We start from the raw sequence: 21,167 nt of genomic DNA on the forward strand, positions 1-21,167 counted from the left end.
ACCTCATGTGGAGGAGATATTTTACTTCTGTTTGGCACCAATGGGCAGAACCAGGGACCATTTTCCTTTGGAATAGAAATTGCTTTCTTCTTTGTATCTAGCACAGTGCTTTTCACATAGCAGCAACGGCTTAATAGCTTGGTAGTAGTAAGAGGAATGCTTAATATTTCTGAAGAGGCAAATCTGGATTAGATCTCAGAAAAGAACTCACCAACAACTTGAGCAATCCTATGCTGCCTTGAAAGGTAATGGCTCAGGGGGCAGCTAGGTGGTACAGAGGATAAAGCACCAACCTTGGGTTCAGGAGGACCTGAATTCAAATCCAGCTTCAGACACTTGACACTAGCTGTGTGACCCTGGGCTTTTTAAGTGAGGCAATTGGGGTTAAGTGACTTGCCCAGAGTCACACAGCTAGTATTGTGTCTGAGGCCGGATTTGAACTCAGGTCCTCTTGACTCCAGGGCTGGTGCTCTATCCACTGCGCCACCTAGCTGCCCCAAAAGATATAATCTAAGATAACACCATAATAATGGCTCCTTCCTCAAACAGAAGCTGGATGAGCATTCATGGTACGGGTAATCATGGAGAATCCTTTGGGCTTTAGGTTGGCCAAGATGGTTAATGAGATTCTTTCCAGCTCTTGAGACTCTGCTTAGGTATATGGGTGCCAGGGTAATCTCTGAGCTTGCTTCCACCAGTACAATCCAAATATAAGCCGTATTGTTCCCACTTTACAGGTAAAGAAACTGAGGTACAGCAGTTGACTTGCCACTGGTCACATAGCCTAGAGCAGAGCAGGAACTTGAACTCGGATATTGCTCTAAATCCAGTGATATTTTCACCATTACCTTGTTAGAAACTTAGCCCAACTCTCTGTGGCAGATTGTTTAAGATGTTTCATCTGCAAATTACCTATAGTGTAACTGAGGCTCAGATAAGTCAGATTGTGAAGGTAAACTCCAACTGGGGTCTTTGGGCTCCCAAGGTCAGTCCCCTCTCAGCTCTCTCCTGCTGCATCAGGACACTCTGTGGGCATTGGGACCAGCCTGCAGATGGCTGCAGATTCCTAAATATTGAGGTCACCCTCGTTGCAGGTTCTTTCTTTCTTAAGAAGAAGTTCATTTTAAGAAGTTAAAATGCCACTTTGTGGGTAGTAGTACTGCCCATCCTGCTGCTGATGCACATTTCCCAGTGTTACTACAGCAGGGCAGCATGGGCCCCAGTGGGCACCAAGTTAGCCCTGTGCATTTAGGGAGTTGCCAATGGACATCGTGCTGGCCAAAGAGTAGGAGAGCTAGTTCTTAGTGCCAACTCTGCCTCTGCTTACCTAGGTAGATGCACCCATCTATGCACAATGAACTCTCATCCTCAGCTATTACCCTTTCAATGCTTCTCATCCATATAATGAAGAGGTATGACTAGATGAGGTGGTTTTTACAACTAGAACAAGTGGCTAACATTTTGGGTTCTAAGGTTCCTCCCCACTTGGAAAATCTGTGTTCTAAGGTTCCATCCAGTTCCAGTATTCTCTGTTCCAAAGTCTTTTCCAGCTCTAGCATTCTGAGTTTTGGCATCCTTCCCAGTCCTGGGATCCTCTGTTTTGAGTTGCTTTTCAGCTCTGACATTCCATATTCTAAGGTCCTCTTTAACTCAGAGATGTTCTGAGCTCCCTTCCAGATCTGACATTGATAAGAGTTGTGAGCTTGTTCTAAGTATATGACTAGATTGTGAACATGTGTGCGTGCATGCGTGCACAGGTATCTCTCCATCAGGCCCAAGATCTTCAGGGCCTCATTACTGCATAGATGTCCCAGTCTCCCTAGAGGCTTTCTTAGTGGAACTGAAGTTCTTGTGTGTCCTACAGAGCTGTCAAGCAGAGTTCCCCATACTCACCGTTGTGGAATTGTCTCAAGACCACAGCGGCGGAGATCAGATTCTCTTCAGTTGGTCCCTCGAGTGAGGAATTTTTTCTTTTGGCCATAGTACCACAAAAGGAATGCCTTGGAAGGGATCTCGTGTCTTTCTAGGGGTCTGGAGAGCTGTCTGCGATCTGCAGCTCCGATCCCGTAGCTTTGAGTGGCAGCTGTGTTAGTGTTTGTTTTGTGTGCTGCTGGGCTGTGAGGGTGTGGATCTAGCTGTGTATATGCCCATGTGCTTGCCTGCATGTGCCTCTGTGTGTGTATGTTTGCGCCTTTATTCATCCGTGATCGGTATGCAGGCCCTGGGAACTCCGCTGGCTGGGAGCCCTGATGACATAACTCCTCCCCCCCACCCTTCCTCCGCCAGGGGATCTGCTCCCTTTTCTCATGCCCGAGCAGCTGCCTGAGGCCAGCTATGTAGGGAATGTGGCCTGACTGCAAAGCCGGAAAGTGGCCAAGACTCCCCCTAACCGGCAGCTTTCGCCTCTGAGCACCTACGAGAAAAGCTGTTCCTTCCTCCTTACATTCCTTGGGACTCCCGTTCTAGTTTGAGTCACAAAGTCCTGGAGGAAGATCAAACCAGACTTTGGGTGACTTTCTTGGAAAACTGTTTGCTGTTTGGCAGAAATCAAGGGCCAGAAATTAGTGGGAGCTTGGGTGCAATTTTCACTGACCGTAGGTTATCCTTGTTTAGTCTCTTATTACCAAGCCTGTTAGCTGGCAGAGGGATTCTGGGTATGGAACTCAAACAGCTGGCTTTCTTACTCAGGCTTTTACCAGAGTGGCCAGTCAGGAGGCCTGGCTTTAAGTCTTGTTTTTGATGCACAGGGGCTGTGTGACTCTCCCAGGCTGGCCCCTTCCTACCTGACATATTATTCCCCCATATCCTCTGGGATCCAGTGACGCTGCCCTTCCTGCTGTTCTGCTCCCAGGACATTCCATCTTCCAACTCTGCGGCCGTTTGCACTGGTGTCTTCCATGCCTGGAATTCCCTCCTGCTTCCTTCCCTTCACTGCTGGCTCTATCCTGAGATTAGCTGTCTATAGCTTATTTGTATAGAGCCCTCTCTGTGTTGTCTCCCCCACTGGACTGAGAGTTCCTTGAGATGAGGGGTTGTTTTTGCTTCTCTTTGTATTCCCAACATTTAGCAGAGTGACTGGCACATAGTAGGTGCTTCATAATAATTACTTATTGAGTAACTCACAAATTCTCAGTGCTCCAAGATCTTTGTGCTTGAGTTACAGATGATGTTGCATCTATATCATTGGAGAGAATTTCCCCACAGGAGGAGTGGTGCATACTAAGGAAATTAGAAGGCCAGACCAACCTACCCCCAACCCTCCCCCCCCCCAAAAAGTTCATGTATTCCTCAACTAACTTTATTTCTAGTCAGCACTTAGTGATAGTCTCTGTTGGATCTGTGGTCAGGTTAGTGTGGTAGCCCTCTGACAGGGCAGATCCTTCATCCTGCATGACCCTTGTCCTTGATCTCCAACAAGCCACCTCCTTTCCCCTAGTGCCCACCAAAGGGCTCTAGCGTTATGATATTCTGTGTGCACCAGCTTTGCACCCTGGGAGACATTCACTGCATGACCAGCCTACCTCCCATTTGTCCTACACATCCTTGGTGACATTCTTTATGCCCTTCTTACCCACACGTCATCATTGGTAATCTCCTATGGCCTACAAATGCCCACCAGGAATTTCTCCCCAGCCTTGAGAATCACCTACCCTTTAGTTTTGGTGGGGATTATGATGTTTCATGATTTGACCATAAATAGCATCATCAAGAAAGTCAGTCTCTCCTCTCTCTTCTCTACTTCCCCCCCTTCCCCTTCCAATTTCATTAGTATAGGGGTATAAGGAACACCTGGCAAGAAAACTCCACCAGTGCAGGATCTGAGAGTCTCAGTGAGTTACTCAGGCCCCTGACTGGGTAAGGGATGTACTCAACTTTTCCTGCCTTCAAGACTAGGTTTTGTTGTTGTTGTTGTGTTTTTTTGTGTGTGTGTGAGGCAATTGGGTTAAGTGACTTGCCCAGGGTCACATAGCTAGTAAGTTTCAAGTGTCTGAGTGTTTGAACTTAGGTCCTCCTGAATCCAGGGCTGGTGCTTTATCCACTAGCTGCCCCCTTCAAGACTAGTTCTTGATCTCCTTAGCCTTACCTGCCTAGCTTCATTTAAAGATGAGGCAACTAAGACTTAGGCTGAGTGACTCCACCAGAGTCATACAGCTAGTATGTGCCAGAGAGAGGGCAGGAACTCAGGTCTTCATACCTTGAGGCCGGGTTTTGAGTCGCCTCTTACTGAAAGAATATTCATATGAGAACTGGGTTTGGGATCAGGAACAGTTGGAAGCACATTGGAATTGCATAAATACAATCCATTTCACTTGTTCTTTCCTCCTTGGTGCTGGGCTAACCTTATTTTGCTTTTGCTGTGCCCATGTGGAGAGCTGGTGGCATACGATCTTGCTTCAGGTCATGGACACAAGATCACAGAATATCCCAGTTACTGGGGACCTCAGAGATCATGTAGAACAACCCATTCCTGAAAAAACGATTCCCTCTACAAGCTCCCAGACTCCAAACCTCTGATCAAAGAGGCAGCTGGTGGCACAGTGGATAGAGTACTGGACCTAAAGTCCAAAAGACTCAGATTCAAATCCCACCTTGGACATTTCCTAGCTGTGTGATCCAGGGCTATTAATTTAACCTCTCTGGGCCTCATTTTCCTCCTTTTTTTTTTTTTAAAGTAAGGCAATTGGGGTTAAGTGACTTGCCCAGGGTCACACAGCTAGTAATTGTTAAGTGTCTGAGGCCGGATTTGAACTCAGGTACTCCTGACTCCAGGACCAGTGCTCTATCCACTGCATCACCTAGCTGCCCCCATTCTTTTTTTTTTTTTTCCTCTTCTCTTAAAGAAGTCTCTATGAGCCAATGACCTACATTGAGGGGAAGCACGCCACCTTTGAGACAAACCATTCCACTCTTGGGTAGCTTTCATTGTCTGGGCAGTATGCATTCTTCCTCCACTTGACTTTTCTCCCCATGTAGATTGTTAGGCCAGTCTCCTGAGTTCAGGCTTCACTGAGGAGGCCCTGTTGTATTCTGGGGCTGGAGTCCAATGGCACAGTGCCATTAGCATCAAGAGCATCTCTCTCATCACAGTCGCAAATATTTTTACAGAGCATTTGTCCCTGTTTTCTGCTTCTCTTGGTGATACTAATCAGAGCATCCTTGAACAGTTATCTCTGGTCATATCTCCCAAGGATTCTTGTGAGGCAGTGTAGGGTAGTGGGTAGAGTGCTGGACAGCCAGGAAAGCCTGGGTCTGAGTCTTGGGTGTAGCACTAACTAGCTGAGTGACCATGACCAAGTCACTCAGCTTCCATGGGATTGTTTTCACCATTTGTAAATTGGGGATAAGAAATCCTATTGTATCCAGCTCCTAGAATGGTTGTGAAGCCCCAATGATCTAATATGTGTTATAGAAATGTCAGGTGTTATTGATTGTAAATGTGGAAGCACCTTCTTGGAGGATGGAGTTTTTATGGATGCATTTTGTTCTCCTGAAGTCCTTGGATTCCCCAAACTACTCAGGCAGTTGTGAGGTGTGAGATGGCTCCTTTGTTGTATATGTGGATTTTTTTTGTAGAGACAAGAAAGCACATGTATGGGTGACTTTCTTCTGGGTTGTTTTTGTATTTTTGGATAATGGTGCCTTTTGTAATTGCCTTTTTTCCTCTCAGTATCGGGTACTAGGATGTCAAAGTTTAAAGGAAGTACATTTGCTGTCATCAGTGATGACATGGGATTGCTACTGAAATACTGCAAGACCTGTTCCATTTTCCATCTATTTGCTTTTCCCCTTCCTGTGTGATTTGGGGATGCTTGCACTTAATGTGGACCTAACCCTAACTCTACCCCATTCAATCCCAATCTGTGATGGCTCCAGCAGATTTATCAGGCTTAGACCAATGTGGAAGCTTCCTGAAGCTGCACATTTCACCTAAATTTGAAGGACTTCTTTACCACCTGAGCTATCTAAATGGGTGAACAGGTATCTTGGGGGGAGATTTCCAATACTGGAAGCCTTCCGAAGGATGAAGAGGCACCAATACTTTATATATATATATATATATATATATATGTATACATATACATATACATATACATATACATATACATATACATATACATATAAGTGTCCAATGTCTGAGGCCAGATTTCAACTCAGGTCCTCCTGACTCCAGGGCCGGTGCTCTATCCACTATGCCACCTAGCTGCCCCTGATAAACATTTAGTAAGCACCTACTGTGTGCCAGGTACCCAGGTACTGTGCTAAGTTCTCTAGGTATAAAGAAAGACAAAAGACAGTTTTGAGTCTCACAATCTAATGTGTAAGAGTGGTTAGCATTTCTGCAGCTGGTTTAAGGTGTACAAAGCACTTTACAAGTGTCAAGGGGGTGGTGATGCTATTATTATACCCACTTTATACTTGCGAAAACTAAAGAAGACAGAAATGAAGTGACTTGCCCAGGGTAAGACAGGCACAATAGTATTCCATTACTTGTTCAGCCATTCCCTAATGGATGGGCATTCCCTCAATTTCCAATTCTTTGCCACTAGGAAAAGAGCTACTAGAAATATTTTTGTACAAATAGGTCCTTTTCCCTTTTCTTTCATCTTTTGGTTACAGACCTAGTAGTGCTATTGCTAGGTCAAAGGGTAGGCACAGTTTGGTAGCCCTTTGGACATAGTTCCTAATGGTTCATGAGAATAGTTGAGCCAGTTCACAACTCCACCAGTGATGCGTTATCGTTCCTATTTTTCCATATCCCCTCCAGCATTTGTCATTTTTCTTTTCTGTCATGTTAGCCAAGCTGATAGGTATGAGGTGGTATCTCAGAGTTGCTTTAATTTGCATTTTTCTGATCAATGCACTTATGCTTTTTTGTTTGTTTTTTGCAGGGCAATGAGGGTTAAGCGACTTGTCCAGGGTCACACAGCTTGGAAGTGTCAAGTGTCAGAGGCCGGATTTGAACTCAGGTCCTCCTGATTCCAGGGCCAGTGCTTTATCCACTATGCCACCTAGCTGGCCCCCACTTATGCTTTAAATGAGAGTTTTTTCTTGAGGTTCAGGTCGCCTTGGGAGGGCTCTTTGACCTCTGAGATACCACATTTCTGATATCAGAGTAGAGAGCCAGGCATTGTGGCATAGTTGTGATTGAGCTGTACTCGGAATTAGGAAGACTAAATTTGCCTCTTGTGTCAGGTATTTAATAGCTGAATGAATCTGGGCAAGGCATTTATTCTGACCTCAGTTTCCTCATCTGTAGAGCAGATTGTTGGATCCTATATTTAGAGCTGGAAGGAACTTATTTTACATTTAAGGGAACTAAGGTAGAGAGAGATTAAATGACTTGTCCCAGAGCTAGTACTAGTGTCAGTCAGAATTACACCACCTAGCTCATTTGTTGTGAGATTCAAATGAGATCATGTACCCTAAAGCTCTCCATAAATTCACATGGTAATTACTATGATAAACTACATGTTGCTGTGGATAGAGATAAAGAGGGGTGGGGGGCAGCGCCTGAATTTGAATCCCACCTCAGACGTTTACTGGCTGTGTGACATTGGGTCAGTCACTTAACCTTGCTCTGTCTCAGTTCCCACATTAATTAAGAAGAAATAATAATAATATCTGCTTTGATGGGTTATTGTGAAAATCAAAAGATAATGTAGGGGCAGCTAGATGGCGCAGTGGATAGAGTACCGGTCCTGGAGTCAGGAGTACCTGAGTTCAAATCCAGCCTCAGACACTTAACACTTACAAGCTGTGTGACCCTGGGCAAGTCACTTAACCCCAATTGCCTCACTTTAAAAAAAAAAAAGATAATCTATCTGTGATCCTTAAAGTGCCATAGAAATGGGATTGAGTGTTATCATCATGATTATTTCTGTTATCATTAGGGCTAATGATGAGGTAGACAGCAGGTTGAACCATAGTGCCTTTCTTTACCCATTCTGGTGGAAAACAAGGATAAAAGAATTGCAGTAACCAAAAGTAAGCAGGGGGCTCCTTATGGAAAACCATCACTGGATGCCACTTTAATTTAGTAAGCATTTATTAAGCACGATCTGTATTCATGAGAAGCAACATGGCTTAATGGATTGAGGACTGGCCTCAAGGCCAGAAAGATCTGGATATGAGTTCTGCCTCTCAGACTTCTCAGTGCCCCGGGCAGTTCTGCAAGATTACAAATGCCCGAGAAAGTGCCCGTCTATAAGGAAAGGGAAGGTCTTCATTACTCCCTAGATTGACCATTCCCTGACCCCTTTTGTCCTGTGGGCCCCCCCCCAACCTGTAATGGGTATTTGTGTTTAGCTTATAGCTACCTTTTCCCCCCTTTTCTTTTCAAAGGGATATTGTTTCCACTTAGAACTGGTATCATTTTTCACATATACCCACATGCCTTCTCCCTCCCTTATGAGAGCTTTTATTTGGGGGGATCATCTACACCACAAACCAGAGAGAGAATTCCAGGGGTGGCTGGTCTTTCTTTTGATCCTTCTAAGAGTTATATACAAACTTTCTTAGAGAAGAGGAAATGTATCTCTCCCCTTTCCTGCAGAGAGGGGTGTGTGTGACGAGGGAGCTTTAAGTACAAAGTGTCACAAACATGGTCAAGTATAGTTACTGTATAACTACCCTTCTTTCTTAACATCAGATAACACAAGCCCTACCTTTCTGCTCCTATCAGAACGTGGCCCTCCTCCCAGGCCACTGTGTTGTGGCTCTGATCCTTCCTTCCACCCCCATCTATAATATAGCCCCTGCCCCTGGTCTCCAGCAGAGCCCCTGCACTGTACTAATGAGTATTTTTCTGTCCCTAGCTATGGAGAGAAGGGGAAAGCAATACGAATTGAAAAGGTTGTTTACACCGGCAAGGAAGGGAAGAGCTCTCGGGGTTGTCCCATCGCCAAGTGGGTAAGTGTTTCTGCCGCACCAGCTGGGATGGGCCAGCCTACAGCTCAGCCTGCTTGGCCTTGGCTCACCCTTGCAAATGCAGACTGTGTCCTGGGATGGCCCCAGGCTCACGTTTCTCATTTGTTCTCTTGTTTCCATGCGGATAATGGCTAGGGATGTTCTCATCTCTCAGCTCTAGCCTGGGTTTGTTGACTGATTTACTAAATGACTGACTGAATAAAGAGCTGTTCTTAACAGATACTGGAGCCAGTGATGGATCCACTGATCATTAGTTATTGAATATCAAATATTAGTAGGCAACTCTAAAACTAATGATTAAAGATGGTTTGCCTTGGTGAAAAGAATTCCCTATGTCAGTCACAGGTGATTCCCCCCCTTCTCAGTCTCCCAAGGGTCCAGCTTTGTACTACATGTGGTAAGTTATAGAAAAGAGTCTAAAGTACCATCCATGATGCAGTGGGGGAGAAGTGACCTGAATCAGGGGGTTTTAAGGACAGGGAACTACAAAATAGTCCCGGGCAAGCTAGTGGTGAAGGAGGTCACTGAGCAAACCAGTCAGAATGTGGCTACTGGCCTTAGACTTAGGAAGACTTTCATTCAGATTCCCCCTTAGACATTAGCTGTGTGACTCTGGGCAGGTCACTTAACAGCACTAGGCCTCAGTTTCCTCATGCGTTAAATCAGGTGTGTAGACTCAATGGCCTCTAATCTACTTCTAGAGTTATCCTATGAAAAACGTACCAAAAAAAAAAAAGCTGGAAAGAAGACTTTTAATTGTGTAGTACAGGGAAAACTTTCTGGAGAAGGTCCCTGTGCTTGAGCGTTTCTAGAGTCTCTACTATGTGCTGGACCCTGTGCTAAGCACTTTTTACAAATACTATTTCATTTGATCCCAACAACAGCTCTGGGAGATAGGGGCTATATTGTTGTTGTTATCATTGTCATCATCATTCCTATTTAGGTGGTGAAACTAGGACAAAACAGGTTAAGTGATTTTCCCAGGATCTCACAGGAAGTGTTTAAGGCCAGCTGTGGGCAAAGATTGTAGAAGGGGTGAGGTTGAAGTGTGCTGGGGAAGATGGGAGTGGATAGGCTAGGCTCACGGGAATTAGCTACCATATCATTGTTAGAATCTCCGTTAATGTACATGGATGAAGAGAATATGACAATTAAGCCAAATGTGGCATCATTGTGTTAACTGAAGTAATGTTGGCCCAGGAAGGGGCAGGAAAATGATGGTAGGTACAAAGTGGCACAAACATGGTTAAATGTAGCTACTGTGTCGGTTCTTTGTTACAAGGGAAGGCTCCCTGGCTGGTGGAGGTAGAGAGTAGGGAGAAGTTTGGGGGAAGGGGAATTGATCTCTGGAAATACTGTAATGTAAAAACAGAAGTAGCCATTGCTTTTGCCAGGAAAAAAAGAAATTTGCGATGGGGAGGAAAGAGTGCATTAGGTCTCTTTTGGGGCCAGAGGAAGACCTGCCTGAATGCCTGGAGGCTGCAGGTGAGGACAAATAGCTCCTAGGCCAGTCTTCCTGAGAGGTCGAGGTCACACAGGCTCCCTGAAGCAGGATGAAATAAGATGGCAGAGCTAGGTCAGTGGGAGGACATCGGCTGTCAGGACACAGTTTGGGTATTTCATTTGGTAGAGTGAGGAGTCGCGGAAGGTTCTGTGAGTGGAGGAGCGAGATAATCAGTGGTCTTAGATACTGCACGACTACTCTAGAACAGAGTTCTGGCTACCCCCAGGAAGGCCCTTGCTAGGCCAGGCATCATCCAGAGGGCCGTGTGCCATCCTGTGAAGCATCTTCAGACCGTGTGTCTCGTCAGGGTCCTAGGAAGAGATGAGAAGAGCCAGCTAATCATACCAGCTATGCAGGTTGTTCTGCCTCAGAGGGCAGAGCAGTCAGGGGTGACTCACAGAAGGGTGATTTGGCTTTATGGCAGGAAAAGTTAGCAAATTGGAGATGTCCCAAAGGGAGTGAGTTTGTGGTCCCTGGAGGTATCATTCTGAGATCAGTCCAGTCCTTGTTTGAAATGTCATGGAGAGGATTCCTGCCCACATCCAGATTAGTCTAGATCAAAGCTTCTTAAACTGTGGGTCATGACCCCACATGGATTTGTGTAACTGAATGTGGGGGTTGAGAAAAATTTGGCCACAGTAAAAGGTTATGTATGCCAGTTTTATATAGTGATATACCTCAGGTCATGTAAAAATTTCTTGGGCAAAAAAGGGTCTTGAGTAGAAAAAGTTTAAGAAGCCCTGGTCCAGATGGTCTTGGAGACCCCTTGCTTCTGTGAGATTGTGCAGGGAAAAAATCTGTGATATTCTGTGTCTTGGGGCTTGGCCCCTTCTTTGGGGAGGGAAGGAAGGAAGGAAGGAAAGGAGAGTGGGAAAGAAAGGAAGAGAGAAAGAGAAGGGAGGCAAGGGAAGGAGGGAGGAGGGAAATAAGGAAATGGAGTACCCACACATTGGAGGGCAAGCTCACTCGGTATATTGTGCACTTGCCATATACACTTTTTTTTCTTTTTTCTTTTTTTAGTGAGGCAGTTGGGGTTAAGTGACTTGTCCAGGGTCACACAGCTAGTAAGTGTTCAGTGTCTGAGGCCAGATTTGAACTCAGGTACTCCTGACTTCAGGGCTGGTGCTCTATCCACTGCGCCACCTATCTGCCCCTCATATATACCTTTGTGCACAGTAGGGCAGCACACAGGCAGGCCTTCCCTCCTGGGATCTCTCCGGGGAGGGGTGAGACACCTGCTCCCCTTAGGCCTTTCTCTGCTAACACATGCATCTGGACCCATGTTGCCAGGCACCTGTGCCCTGGCTCCTGGGAACATTGATGCATTTCTGACCACATGCATTTTCAGGCAGCTGTGAGGAGTACTGCAGTACAAGTTTGAAAGGCAGTTCTTGGGTATGCCCACAGACACTTCCTGCAGGCTCAAGGGAAGAAGAAGGCCATTGGCAGCATCTTATCCTGGGGACACAACCCAGGTCCCTCCCAGATGAGGGCTCTGGTCCATGCTCGCTCCTGCCCCTGAATTGTGAAGGCCACACATACCACATGGGCAGGAAGTCCATCCTTGTATCTCCTAGTTTCCCAGTTCCCTTGTGGTTTTGCTGGACTTCCACAGCAAGGGAAGGAGGACTGGACTCTGTCAGGGTATTGTGGCCTTGGGCAAGGCACTCAGTTTCCTCATTTGTAAAATGTAGCAGTTCATTTTATGAGGGTCCCTTCCAGTTCTGCATCCAGAATGCCATGACCTAAGTGAGGGGGGTGGGGCCTCCTCTACAAGGACCGTGGTTGGTTTGGGTCCCTCACCTCTACCCCTTTCCCTCTTGTCCCCACTTTGCTGATGCACAATTTGAGACACAGTGAGTGTGTAACTTACTAGTCCAAAATCATGAGGCCGCTGAGTGAAACCTTGGTTGGCCTGCCTGATTCTTTAAAAAGCCAGAGGACTTGGGTGTGAATCCTGCCTCTGAATTCTGGCTCACTTGGGTGACTTTGGGCATGTTGCTCTGCCCTGTTTCTTCATTTGTAAAATTAGGCAGTTAGAGCTGATGACTTTTTGTTTTTTGTGAGGCAATTGGGGTTAAGTGACTTGCCCAGGGTCACACAGCTAGTAAGTGTCAGGTGTCTAAGGTCGGATCTGAACTCAGGTCCTCCTGAATCCAGGGCCAGTGCTCCATCCACTGCGCCACCCAGCTGCCCCAAGTTGATGACTTTTGATCCCTTCTAGCTCTAAATGTAGGATCTCATTATTTCCCAACAGTTGAAGCTGTCCATGTGGGATGGCCCTTCCAGAGGGCACTGAGCTTTTTCTTCCCAGCAAAATTAGGGTTGGTGTGGAAGGCAGGTTTTTGTGGAGTTGCAGGCTGGACCTGAAGGTGAGGGCTAGACCTGGAGGTGTGGGCTAGACCTGGAGGTGTGGGCTAGACCTGGAGGTGTGGACTAGACCTGGAGGTATGAGCTGGACCTGGAGATGTGGGCTAGACCTGGAGGTGTGAGCTGGACCAAATGGCCTCAGAGATGGTGAAGATTATAAATCATGGGCTAGTGAGAAGGAGAAACTCAGAGACCATCTGGTTCAGTTCCCTGTCCCTGGTGTCTGTTATTCTCTGCTGATATTGTCAAAGGTCTCTTCTGGCTGTAAGAGTCATGAGAGCGAATCACCTTAAGTAGGCGTGTTCCCTTCTCTGCTGCTGTTGATGCTGGTGCATCTCTAGCCCCTGGGGAGGACATCAGGACCTTTTAACATCCTCCCGAGCTGGGGGAAACAGTTGCTGCCGGAGCCACTGGTGCTTGCCTCTGGCCAGGCGGACCCAGCCCACAGCCTGGTCCCTGTGTCCATACTACAGGTATACAGACGATACACTGAGGAAGAGAAGCTGCTTTGCTTGGTTCGTCATCGCTCAGGGCACCGCTGTGAACAGGCCGTCATCATCATTCTCATCATGGTCTGGGAGGGTATTGGCCCAGAACTGGGGGACACGCTGTACCGGGAGCTGACCGAGACACTTCGCTATTACGGGAATCCCACCACACGGAGATGTGGCCTCAATGATGAGTGAGTCTGCACAGAACCATTGTGGGGGTTGGGGTGGAGCAGACAATCTCTGCCCAAGGGAAGGGCACTCTAGTGAGTAAGGGCACAGTAACCCCGAGCTGACCTGGCAGGACCCGCTAGGCAGACCTGGGCTCGGAACCACCTCTTCTCCTCTGCCTTCTGCTTAACCCTGGAAAATTCCTGGGTTGCTGAGGCAAAGGTCCTTGAAAAGGTGTCACTTGGTTACTTTGGGGTCTGCCCCTTGCTAAGCCATGTAGCCCTGGGAAAGTCACTTGACTTGACTGCTTCTCAGGTTCTCCAGCTGGAAAATGCTGCTGATAATAATGCTTCCTCCTAGAGCTCTTATAAGGGTCTAACCTTGGACCTCTTCAGTAAACTGGGGGGAGGGGGGCAGAATCAATGGCCACCGAGGTACTGCTCTGCATCTGTGCAGCGCCAAGGGAGAAGGAGAGGGATCTAGGGAAGTGCTTCAGGGGATGTGGGCAGGTCATATCCTAGAGGCCATTTGAGGTGCACAACTGGCCTCCCACCAACTGGATTCAACAAGTATTTGCCCAGCCCTGGCTATGTGCCAGCTGCTGTAGCAGGTGCTACCTTCCAGGAGTTTCCATTTGGCAGTGGGAGGGAATAGCATGTTCTATACAGGCCAAACACAAAGTCATCTAAGGGGCTGGGGAGTTCCCTGCCATGCCCCTGGGGGCACAGGGCAAGGCCTCCCGCAGAAGGTGGTGCCTGAGCTGGACTTGGCAGGAATCCTGAGAGTCGCCCTGTAAGACATGATCGGGAGCCTGGATTCTCACTTCGGCGGCTTCCAGAGCTATAATGTGTGGCTTGTGTTGCAGCCGAACCTGCGCATGCCAGGGGAAAGACCCGTCCACCTGTGGTGCCTCTTTCTCCTTTGGGTGCTCTTGGAGCATGTACTTCAATGGCTGCAAATATGCCCGGAGCAAATACCCTCGGAAGTTCCGCCTCACCGGGGACAATCCTGAAGAGGTAGGCAGCTCTCCATTCGTCTCTCGCTTGCTTGGGGCCAGGTCCATCTGGGCCCCTTAGGGGAGGGACTGCAGCCACTGCTGGCTTGAGCTGGGTGGGCTTGGCCCTGGAAGGGGTCCTCAGCTCTCCCTGGGCCTGGACTGGGCAGCGTTGGTCTTCCCTTTCTCCACCCCGGAGACCAGTGCTGGTGCTGCTTTCTGGTGCCTGTCTTCTCTGTCTCTCATGTTCCCTTTCTTCTGTGCTCTGCATCACCCTTTGATGATGCCTGAGGTGTCCAGTTATCTAACACTCATGAGTTTACTCTCTACCCCATGAATCTGTGGGAGGTAACCTGTCCTGCCTAGCTAGGATGGAGGTTGGCACCGCTGGATTTCCAAACTGCTCTGTCCCAGATTGGCTGGCACAGTTCCCCAGACCACTGCCCTGACATGTGAATAATCATCATATCAAATGTTCAGATAGTGCAGTGGACTTTAAATCCCATCTGAGCCTTACAACTCTGTGAGTCAGGTGCAATTATCCCTATTTTTCAGAGGAGATAACAAACATCAGGAGGTGGAGATTTGCTCATGTCAGAGACAATGTTCACTCTGGGGTCTTCCTGACCCCAAGTCCAGGGCTCTGACTGCTACATCACCCACCACCATTACTGGGTGTCCCAAAAGTCTTCATGCAGCCTTCAGCTTTCACGGTCAGGCCTGCACAAAGACTTTTGGGACACCTGTATGTTTGTCTCGTTGGCCATTCTCTTCCCACCCTTCCCTTGACCCTGGCTGCTACAGCTCATACATGAGAGCTATGAACATAGAGAATGCCTGGAAGATACCCTAAGCCCACCTGAGGAGAGTTCTCAAAGAAAGAGAAGCAGTCCTGTGATCTAGTAAGAAGGAAAAAGCAGGGGAGGGGGCTTGGAAATGAAAATAGCTCTTGAAGAGTTGTGAGAAATTTGACCAATTGTTTTACCTCCTTGAGCTTCAGTTTCCCCATCGGTGTGATGGGAATCTGAACATCCCACCCTTTCTTCCCATCCTCTGTTTGGAGACCATTGGTTCAATGGATCCATTATGATGGATCCCACCCCTTCCTTCCTCAATGGAGGCAGCATTTCTGCCCTGCCTGCAGCTCGTCCTTGCAGCATGCTTGAGGCTGTATCATGGATGGCTGCACTGGCAGTCCACCTCTTGTTCCCCTCTCCTCGATGGTCTGTTTGCCCTGCTTTCCAGAACCCAATCCTCAGTGATGTCATCAAAGATGACATGACCCCAGAGTAGTGCCTTCAGCATTATTTCTCCAATGGCTCCTTCCTGCTGGAGTGTAACCACTTCATTCTTCCCTTCACAGGAGGAAAATCTTCGCAAACACTTTCAGAACCTGGCCACTCAAGTTGCCCCCCTGTACAAGAAGCTGGCTCCCCAGGCCTATCAAAATCAGGTACCAACCCCACCTGCTCCTCCTCCCTCTTAGCGTCTGAAGGCAACAAGAGCAGCCCAGATAGTGTTGGAAGACCCAGGTCCAGCTTCAGCCTTTGCCCCACCTATCTGCCTGGGCATCTTTGGGCCAATCACTTAATCTCTCTGCTCTAATGCAGGACTTCTTAAACTTTTACCATGCTACCCTTTTCACCTGAGATATTTGTACATGACTCGGGGTATATTAGTATATAAAATAGGTATTCATAACCTTTTGCTGTTGCCAAAATTTCCCCGACCCCCACATTTAATTATGTGATCCCATATGGGGTTATGACCCACAGTTTAAGAAGCTAGGGTCCAAGGCATCTCTGGGTAGGAATGGAGGGAGCTGGGAGACAGTAGTTCATTATGATAGTGGAGGGGTATACATTTAGAACTAGAAGAACTCTTAGTGAATCCAACACCTTCTTTTTGCAAATGAGATGGCTAAGCTTCGGAGAAGGGATGGTAGTAACAGGACTGAGACAGTCCCAAATCCTCTGACCCCGCTTCCCCTGTCCCTTCCAATGTACCAAGCTGCCTCACTTTTATTTGTGGCTAGTATTCAAGGGCATCTTCACCCTTTAACCCAGCTGTCTATACTTTGGCACACTGAGGAGGCCCCAAAGACCAACCCATACCTGAAAAGGAATGCGCCCAGCCCCGTCCCAGAGAGGCACCCCAGCCACTTGGGGCAGCTCTCCTTCTTAAGCTCCTCTCCCATTTGTCACTCCTATCTCCCACCCCTGGCCACCCCAAGCTGCCACACTCTGCTCTCACATCTGGCTCCTGCCTTTAGAGACCTTGGATCACATTTCCATGTGACTGTGCTCATGGAGTGAGACCTGGGCTCAGTGTCAGAAGACCCAAGTTCAGATTCCAATACTGCTACTGTTCACTTCTAGGACTGTGGGAAAGTCACAGCCCCACTTTGGCTTTAGCTTTTCATGTGTAAAACAAAAGAGCCCAACTACACCGTTTCTTGAATTCTCTTCTGATCCTTCAGAGATTTGAAGATGGCTCTCCTGTCTCCCTGATCCCACCTGAGCCTTCTCTATTCCAGGCTAAAGATCTAAGCCTCCTTCCAGCAATCCATAGGATACACTCTCCATTCTCTTTCACCATGTAGATGCTGTCCTTTGGCCGAGCTAGGCTAAGTCTACATAGAACCAATCCCGTTACTCCATAGGCAGTCTGACTAGTGTACCAGAAGAGAGTAATGGGAGGGCATAATGAATCAGGAGCTTATCTCCACCTCAGGATGATCTGAGTTCAAATCCTTCCTCTGGCACACACGTCAGTAGTGTGACCCTGGGTAGGTCACTGAACTGCCTGATGTTCCCAGGCAATTCTTATGTGCTACTCTTCTTTGTTAGAGGGAATTTCCTCACTAGGAGCCCCCTACTCCAAAAAATCAATCTATATTTGGAAGGGTTTGCAATTTAATTTTTTTTCTTTTTATTATTATGAACTTGACACAGGTCAACAAACATGAACACTTCCTTATACAAGAAAGAATAGAATAAGAGCATTCTATAGAAAGCAGGGTCTCTTTGAGTTAGGAATTCAAATGCAGCCTCAGATACTTACTAGCTCCTGTGACTGTAGACCAATCACTTAACTTCTGCCTTAGTTTCCTTAGCTGCAAAATGAGGATAATAATAGCGCCTACTTTGCAAGGTTGTTGGGAAGAGAAGATCAAATTTATATATATTTTTTCCAGCACTTAGCACAGGACCTGGCACATAGTAAGCACTTAATAAACGTTTATTGTTGATATACAGCTTGTGAGAAACACAGTAAGTTAATAGGTTGCATTTATATGGCACTTTAAGATTTGAAAAATATTTTACATGTTTTTTTTCCACTTGATATTCACAACCTTCCTGTAAGATAGGTGCTCTTATTACCCCATTTTACAGGTGAGAAAACTAAGGTTGAGACAGTTATTAAGTGTCTGGTGCAAAATTTGAATTCCCATCTTTCTGTTCTCTATATCTACTCTGCCACCTAGTGGCAAACAGGAGTTTCAGACATTAGTTTGCAAGTTGACTTTGGGTTTGTGGGACTTCTAAGATTCCTTCCTTTCTCAGTCACCCAAAGGCATCTCTGGTCTGGGAGCACAGGGGTCTCTCCCTCCCCTCCTCTCTAGGGTCTGTCCCTGGATTCCAGGAAGTAGCTACAAGGGAGTGCTACCGGATCATTGAAGCCAATTCTCGGTCCCTTCTCACAGGTGAACAATGAAGAAGAAGCAATAGACTGTCGCTTGGGATTAAAGCCAGGCCGGCCTTTCTCCGGGGTCACTGCCTGCATGGACTTCTGTGCTCATGCCCACAAGGATCAACACAACCTCTATAATGGCTGTACTGTGGTAAGTATAAGCTTCTTCCCCTCCCCAAATGGAAGGAAACACACCCTTTGCTTTGGAAGACAACACCAAGCATCTGATTCGATGCCTGTCATGGGTCATCTGTAGGCCACGCTTTTCTCCCTGAGTCTATCTACCTTCTTTAAAACCTAAATGAGGAAGGAAAGGAGAGGGAACAGCGAGGACTAAAATAAATGAATGAACAAAATACCTTGGTTTGAATTGGAGATGTTTTTATAAACTTTCCCCTCGAAATCCAGGCTGTCCCAAAGACCACTTTGTTAAAATTAGCTTATTAAACTGAAAATTGTACCAAGACTTCTGGGCAGCCTAGATTGGTCTTGTTATATACTACATTGGAAGAAATACTGTCGAGGGTGTCTGTGTTTCTTTGAAAGGTCATATGAGTTAGGGGGTGTGGAGCTGGCCTGGTAGTCAAGAAAATCTGGGTTCAAATCCTCTGTGTGACCCTGGACAAGCCATGTAACCACTGCTTCTGCAGATTGCGGGTTCCTCTGTGACCTGCCAGGGGGAGGCAGGGCAGGGGGTCCTCTCAGGGAATTCCTGAACCTCAGGAAATGACAGAGCCAGGTAAATATGCTTATCTGTCTAAGTAATAATAGGATTTCTATAGAACTTGAAAGTATGCAAAGTGCCTTGTAAACATTATCTCTTTTAATCTTCACAAACACCCTGGGAGGGAGGTGTTATCATTACACTACTTTTACAAATGGGGAAACTGAGGCTGGGAGAAGTTATATGACTTGCCCAGGGTACATCATACCACTGAGAATTGTCTGCAGTACTATCTATGTTATCTATCCAGCCTTCTATCCATTTTTCTCTCTGTCCTTCTTTCCATCCATCTCTCTATCTAACCTGCATTGATAAATGCGTACTTTTCTTTTTTTTTCTTTTCTTTTTTGTGGGGCAATGAGGGTTAAGTGACTTGCCCAGGGTCATACAGCTAGTAAGTGTCAAGTGTCTGAGGCCAGATTTGAACTCAGGTCCTCCTGACTCCAGGGCCGATGCTTTATCCACTGCGCCACCTAGCTGTCCCCATATATTTCTTAATATACACATGGGGATGTATGAATATGCATGTAGGTGTTTACATGTGCATCAATGTGCGTGTGTATCACACATGAGTGTGTATAATGTACCAATATGTAGCACTATGCATAATTGCATATGTAAGTACCTATAGATGTGTGTGTGTTCTTATGCATAAACATATGGGCATGTGGGGATCTATGTGGCTATGTAGTGATGTTGACAGCTGTACAGATCATTGCTTTTCCCTTCCTATAACATGGTAGGACCTGTAGAAGTTTTGGGAAGCCCAGCTGCTCTCCAGGCCTAAAGTGGGGGTGGGGGGGCAGGTAGTGAACATGATAAAACTGCCACCCCATCCCAAGCTTCTTGGGCAAAGAGTTTTGTTATTGGATAAGAGCCATAGGAGGAGGGGCCAAAGCAGATGGGGAGCCCGGGAACCCACGAAAAGAAAGGGAAGAGCAGGAGATCAAGGTGAACTCTAGGCAGGGTTAGGGCGGAGAGGTGGGTGGTCAGGAAGGACCCCTGAAGGCCAGATATGAGGAGCTATGGGAAAAACCAAGAGCACCTAGATTCAAAGGCTACTTCCCAGCCCTGCCCAAGGTTTTGGTGCCTTTGCTATTGGGGTCACACAGCTCTCCAGGTGTCACCCAGCTTGGGGGGGACTATGAGGACAGGAGTTAGAGCCGCTGCCGCCAATGATAACAATGACAATGAGGATGGTGACAATGACAGTAGGAGATAGGGATGATAATGACAACTGACATTCCTATGGACCCATCAAGTTGACAAAGTCCTTTTATAGGCATTGTCTTGACGACCCTCACAATAACCCTAAGAGGCAGGTGCTGCTGTTATCTTCATTTGACTGATGAGGAAGTTCAGCTGAGAGAGTTAAGGGGCTTTCTCAGCTTCCCTCAGCTAGGAAGCATCAGGGTGGGATTTGAACCCAGACTGTGGCTTTGTGTGGGGCAAGAAGGCATTGCCTGAGTGGCTTTAGTGTCAGAAGTCCTCGGTCCCCCTGCCCCCCCCCCCAGGCCCTTGGGCCTTTCCCAGTCCCCCAGGGATAGCACTGCCCTGTCCTGACCCCTGCCCCGGCCCCTGCAGGTGTGCACACTGACCAAGGAGGACAATCGCTGTGTGGGCCAGATCCCGGAGGATGAGCAGCTGCACGTCCTTCCACTCTACAAGATCGCCAACACGGACGAATTCGGCAGTGAGGAGAACCAGAGGGCGAAGATGGCCAGCGGGGCCATCCAGGTGCTAACTGCCTTCCCCCGAGAGGTCCGCCGGCTCCCTGAGCCCGCCAAGTCCTGTCGCCAGCGACAGTTGGAGGCTCGGAAGGCGGCGGCCGAAAAGAAGAAACTCCAGAAGGAGAAGCTGCTCACTCCAGAGAAGATCAAACAAGAGGCGCTGGATATCCCAGAGCTGCTCCAGCCTGATACAGGTGAGTGCCTGGCCCCGCGGCGGGCCAGCAGCCCCTGCTGCTGCTGTCCCCTGGTAGTAGTGAGGAGGGGCAGACTCTGGAGGGAGGAAGGTGACCTGGGTGCACACCTTGCCTCTGGCACAGACCGGATGGCTGGCACTGGACAGATGAAAAGTTGAGCGGCAGAGAAAGTGCCAACCTGGACTGGTGGAGGGAGCTTCCTCACCCAGGAGTTCTCTATGCTAATTATAGGTCAGCTCTAGTCCGTATTTCTAAAAACAAAAGCTCCCAACAAATCCTTTTTTAAAAGAAAGAAAAATATCAGTGGCACGTTTGGTCCTGTACCTGTTCTTGCAGGGCCTGGGACCATTTCGTTACCTGCTGGTGTGTTC

The 21,167-nt window shown here is 47.5% G+C and overlaps 1 protein-coding gene across 2 annotated transcripts in view; it reads left to right on the top strand.

The window, feature by feature from the left end:
- Nucleotides 1-21,167, top strand: part of TET3 (tet methylcytosine dioxygenase 3) — a 145,982-nt gene that overhangs the window by 115,947 nt on the left and 8,868 nt on the right. For both annotated transcript variants that reach the window (XM_043986352.1, XM_043986353.1), the window contains 6 exons: nucleotides 8,817-8,910; nucleotides 13,276-13,484; nucleotides 14,327-14,477; nucleotides 15,819-15,908; nucleotides 18,162-18,299; nucleotides 20,457-20,796. In XM_043986352.1, coding sequence (XP_043842287.1) covers nucleotides 8,817-8,910; nucleotides 13,276-13,484; nucleotides 14,327-14,477; nucleotides 15,819-15,908; nucleotides 18,162-18,299; nucleotides 20,457-20,796 — 1,022 coding nt within the window. The remainder of the gene's footprint in view (nucleotides 1-8,816; nucleotides 8,911-13,275; nucleotides 13,485-14,326; nucleotides 14,478-15,818; nucleotides 15,909-18,161; nucleotides 18,300-20,456; nucleotides 20,797-21,167) is intronic.

This window comes from Dromiciops gliroides, chromosome 2 (assembly GCF_019393635.1).
Source record: "Dromiciops gliroides isolate mDroGli1 chromosome 2, mDroGli1.pri, whole genome shotgun sequence".
NCBI classification, from domain to species: domain Eukaryota; kingdom Metazoa; phylum Chordata; class Mammalia; order Microbiotheria; family Microbiotheriidae; genus Dromiciops; species Dromiciops gliroides.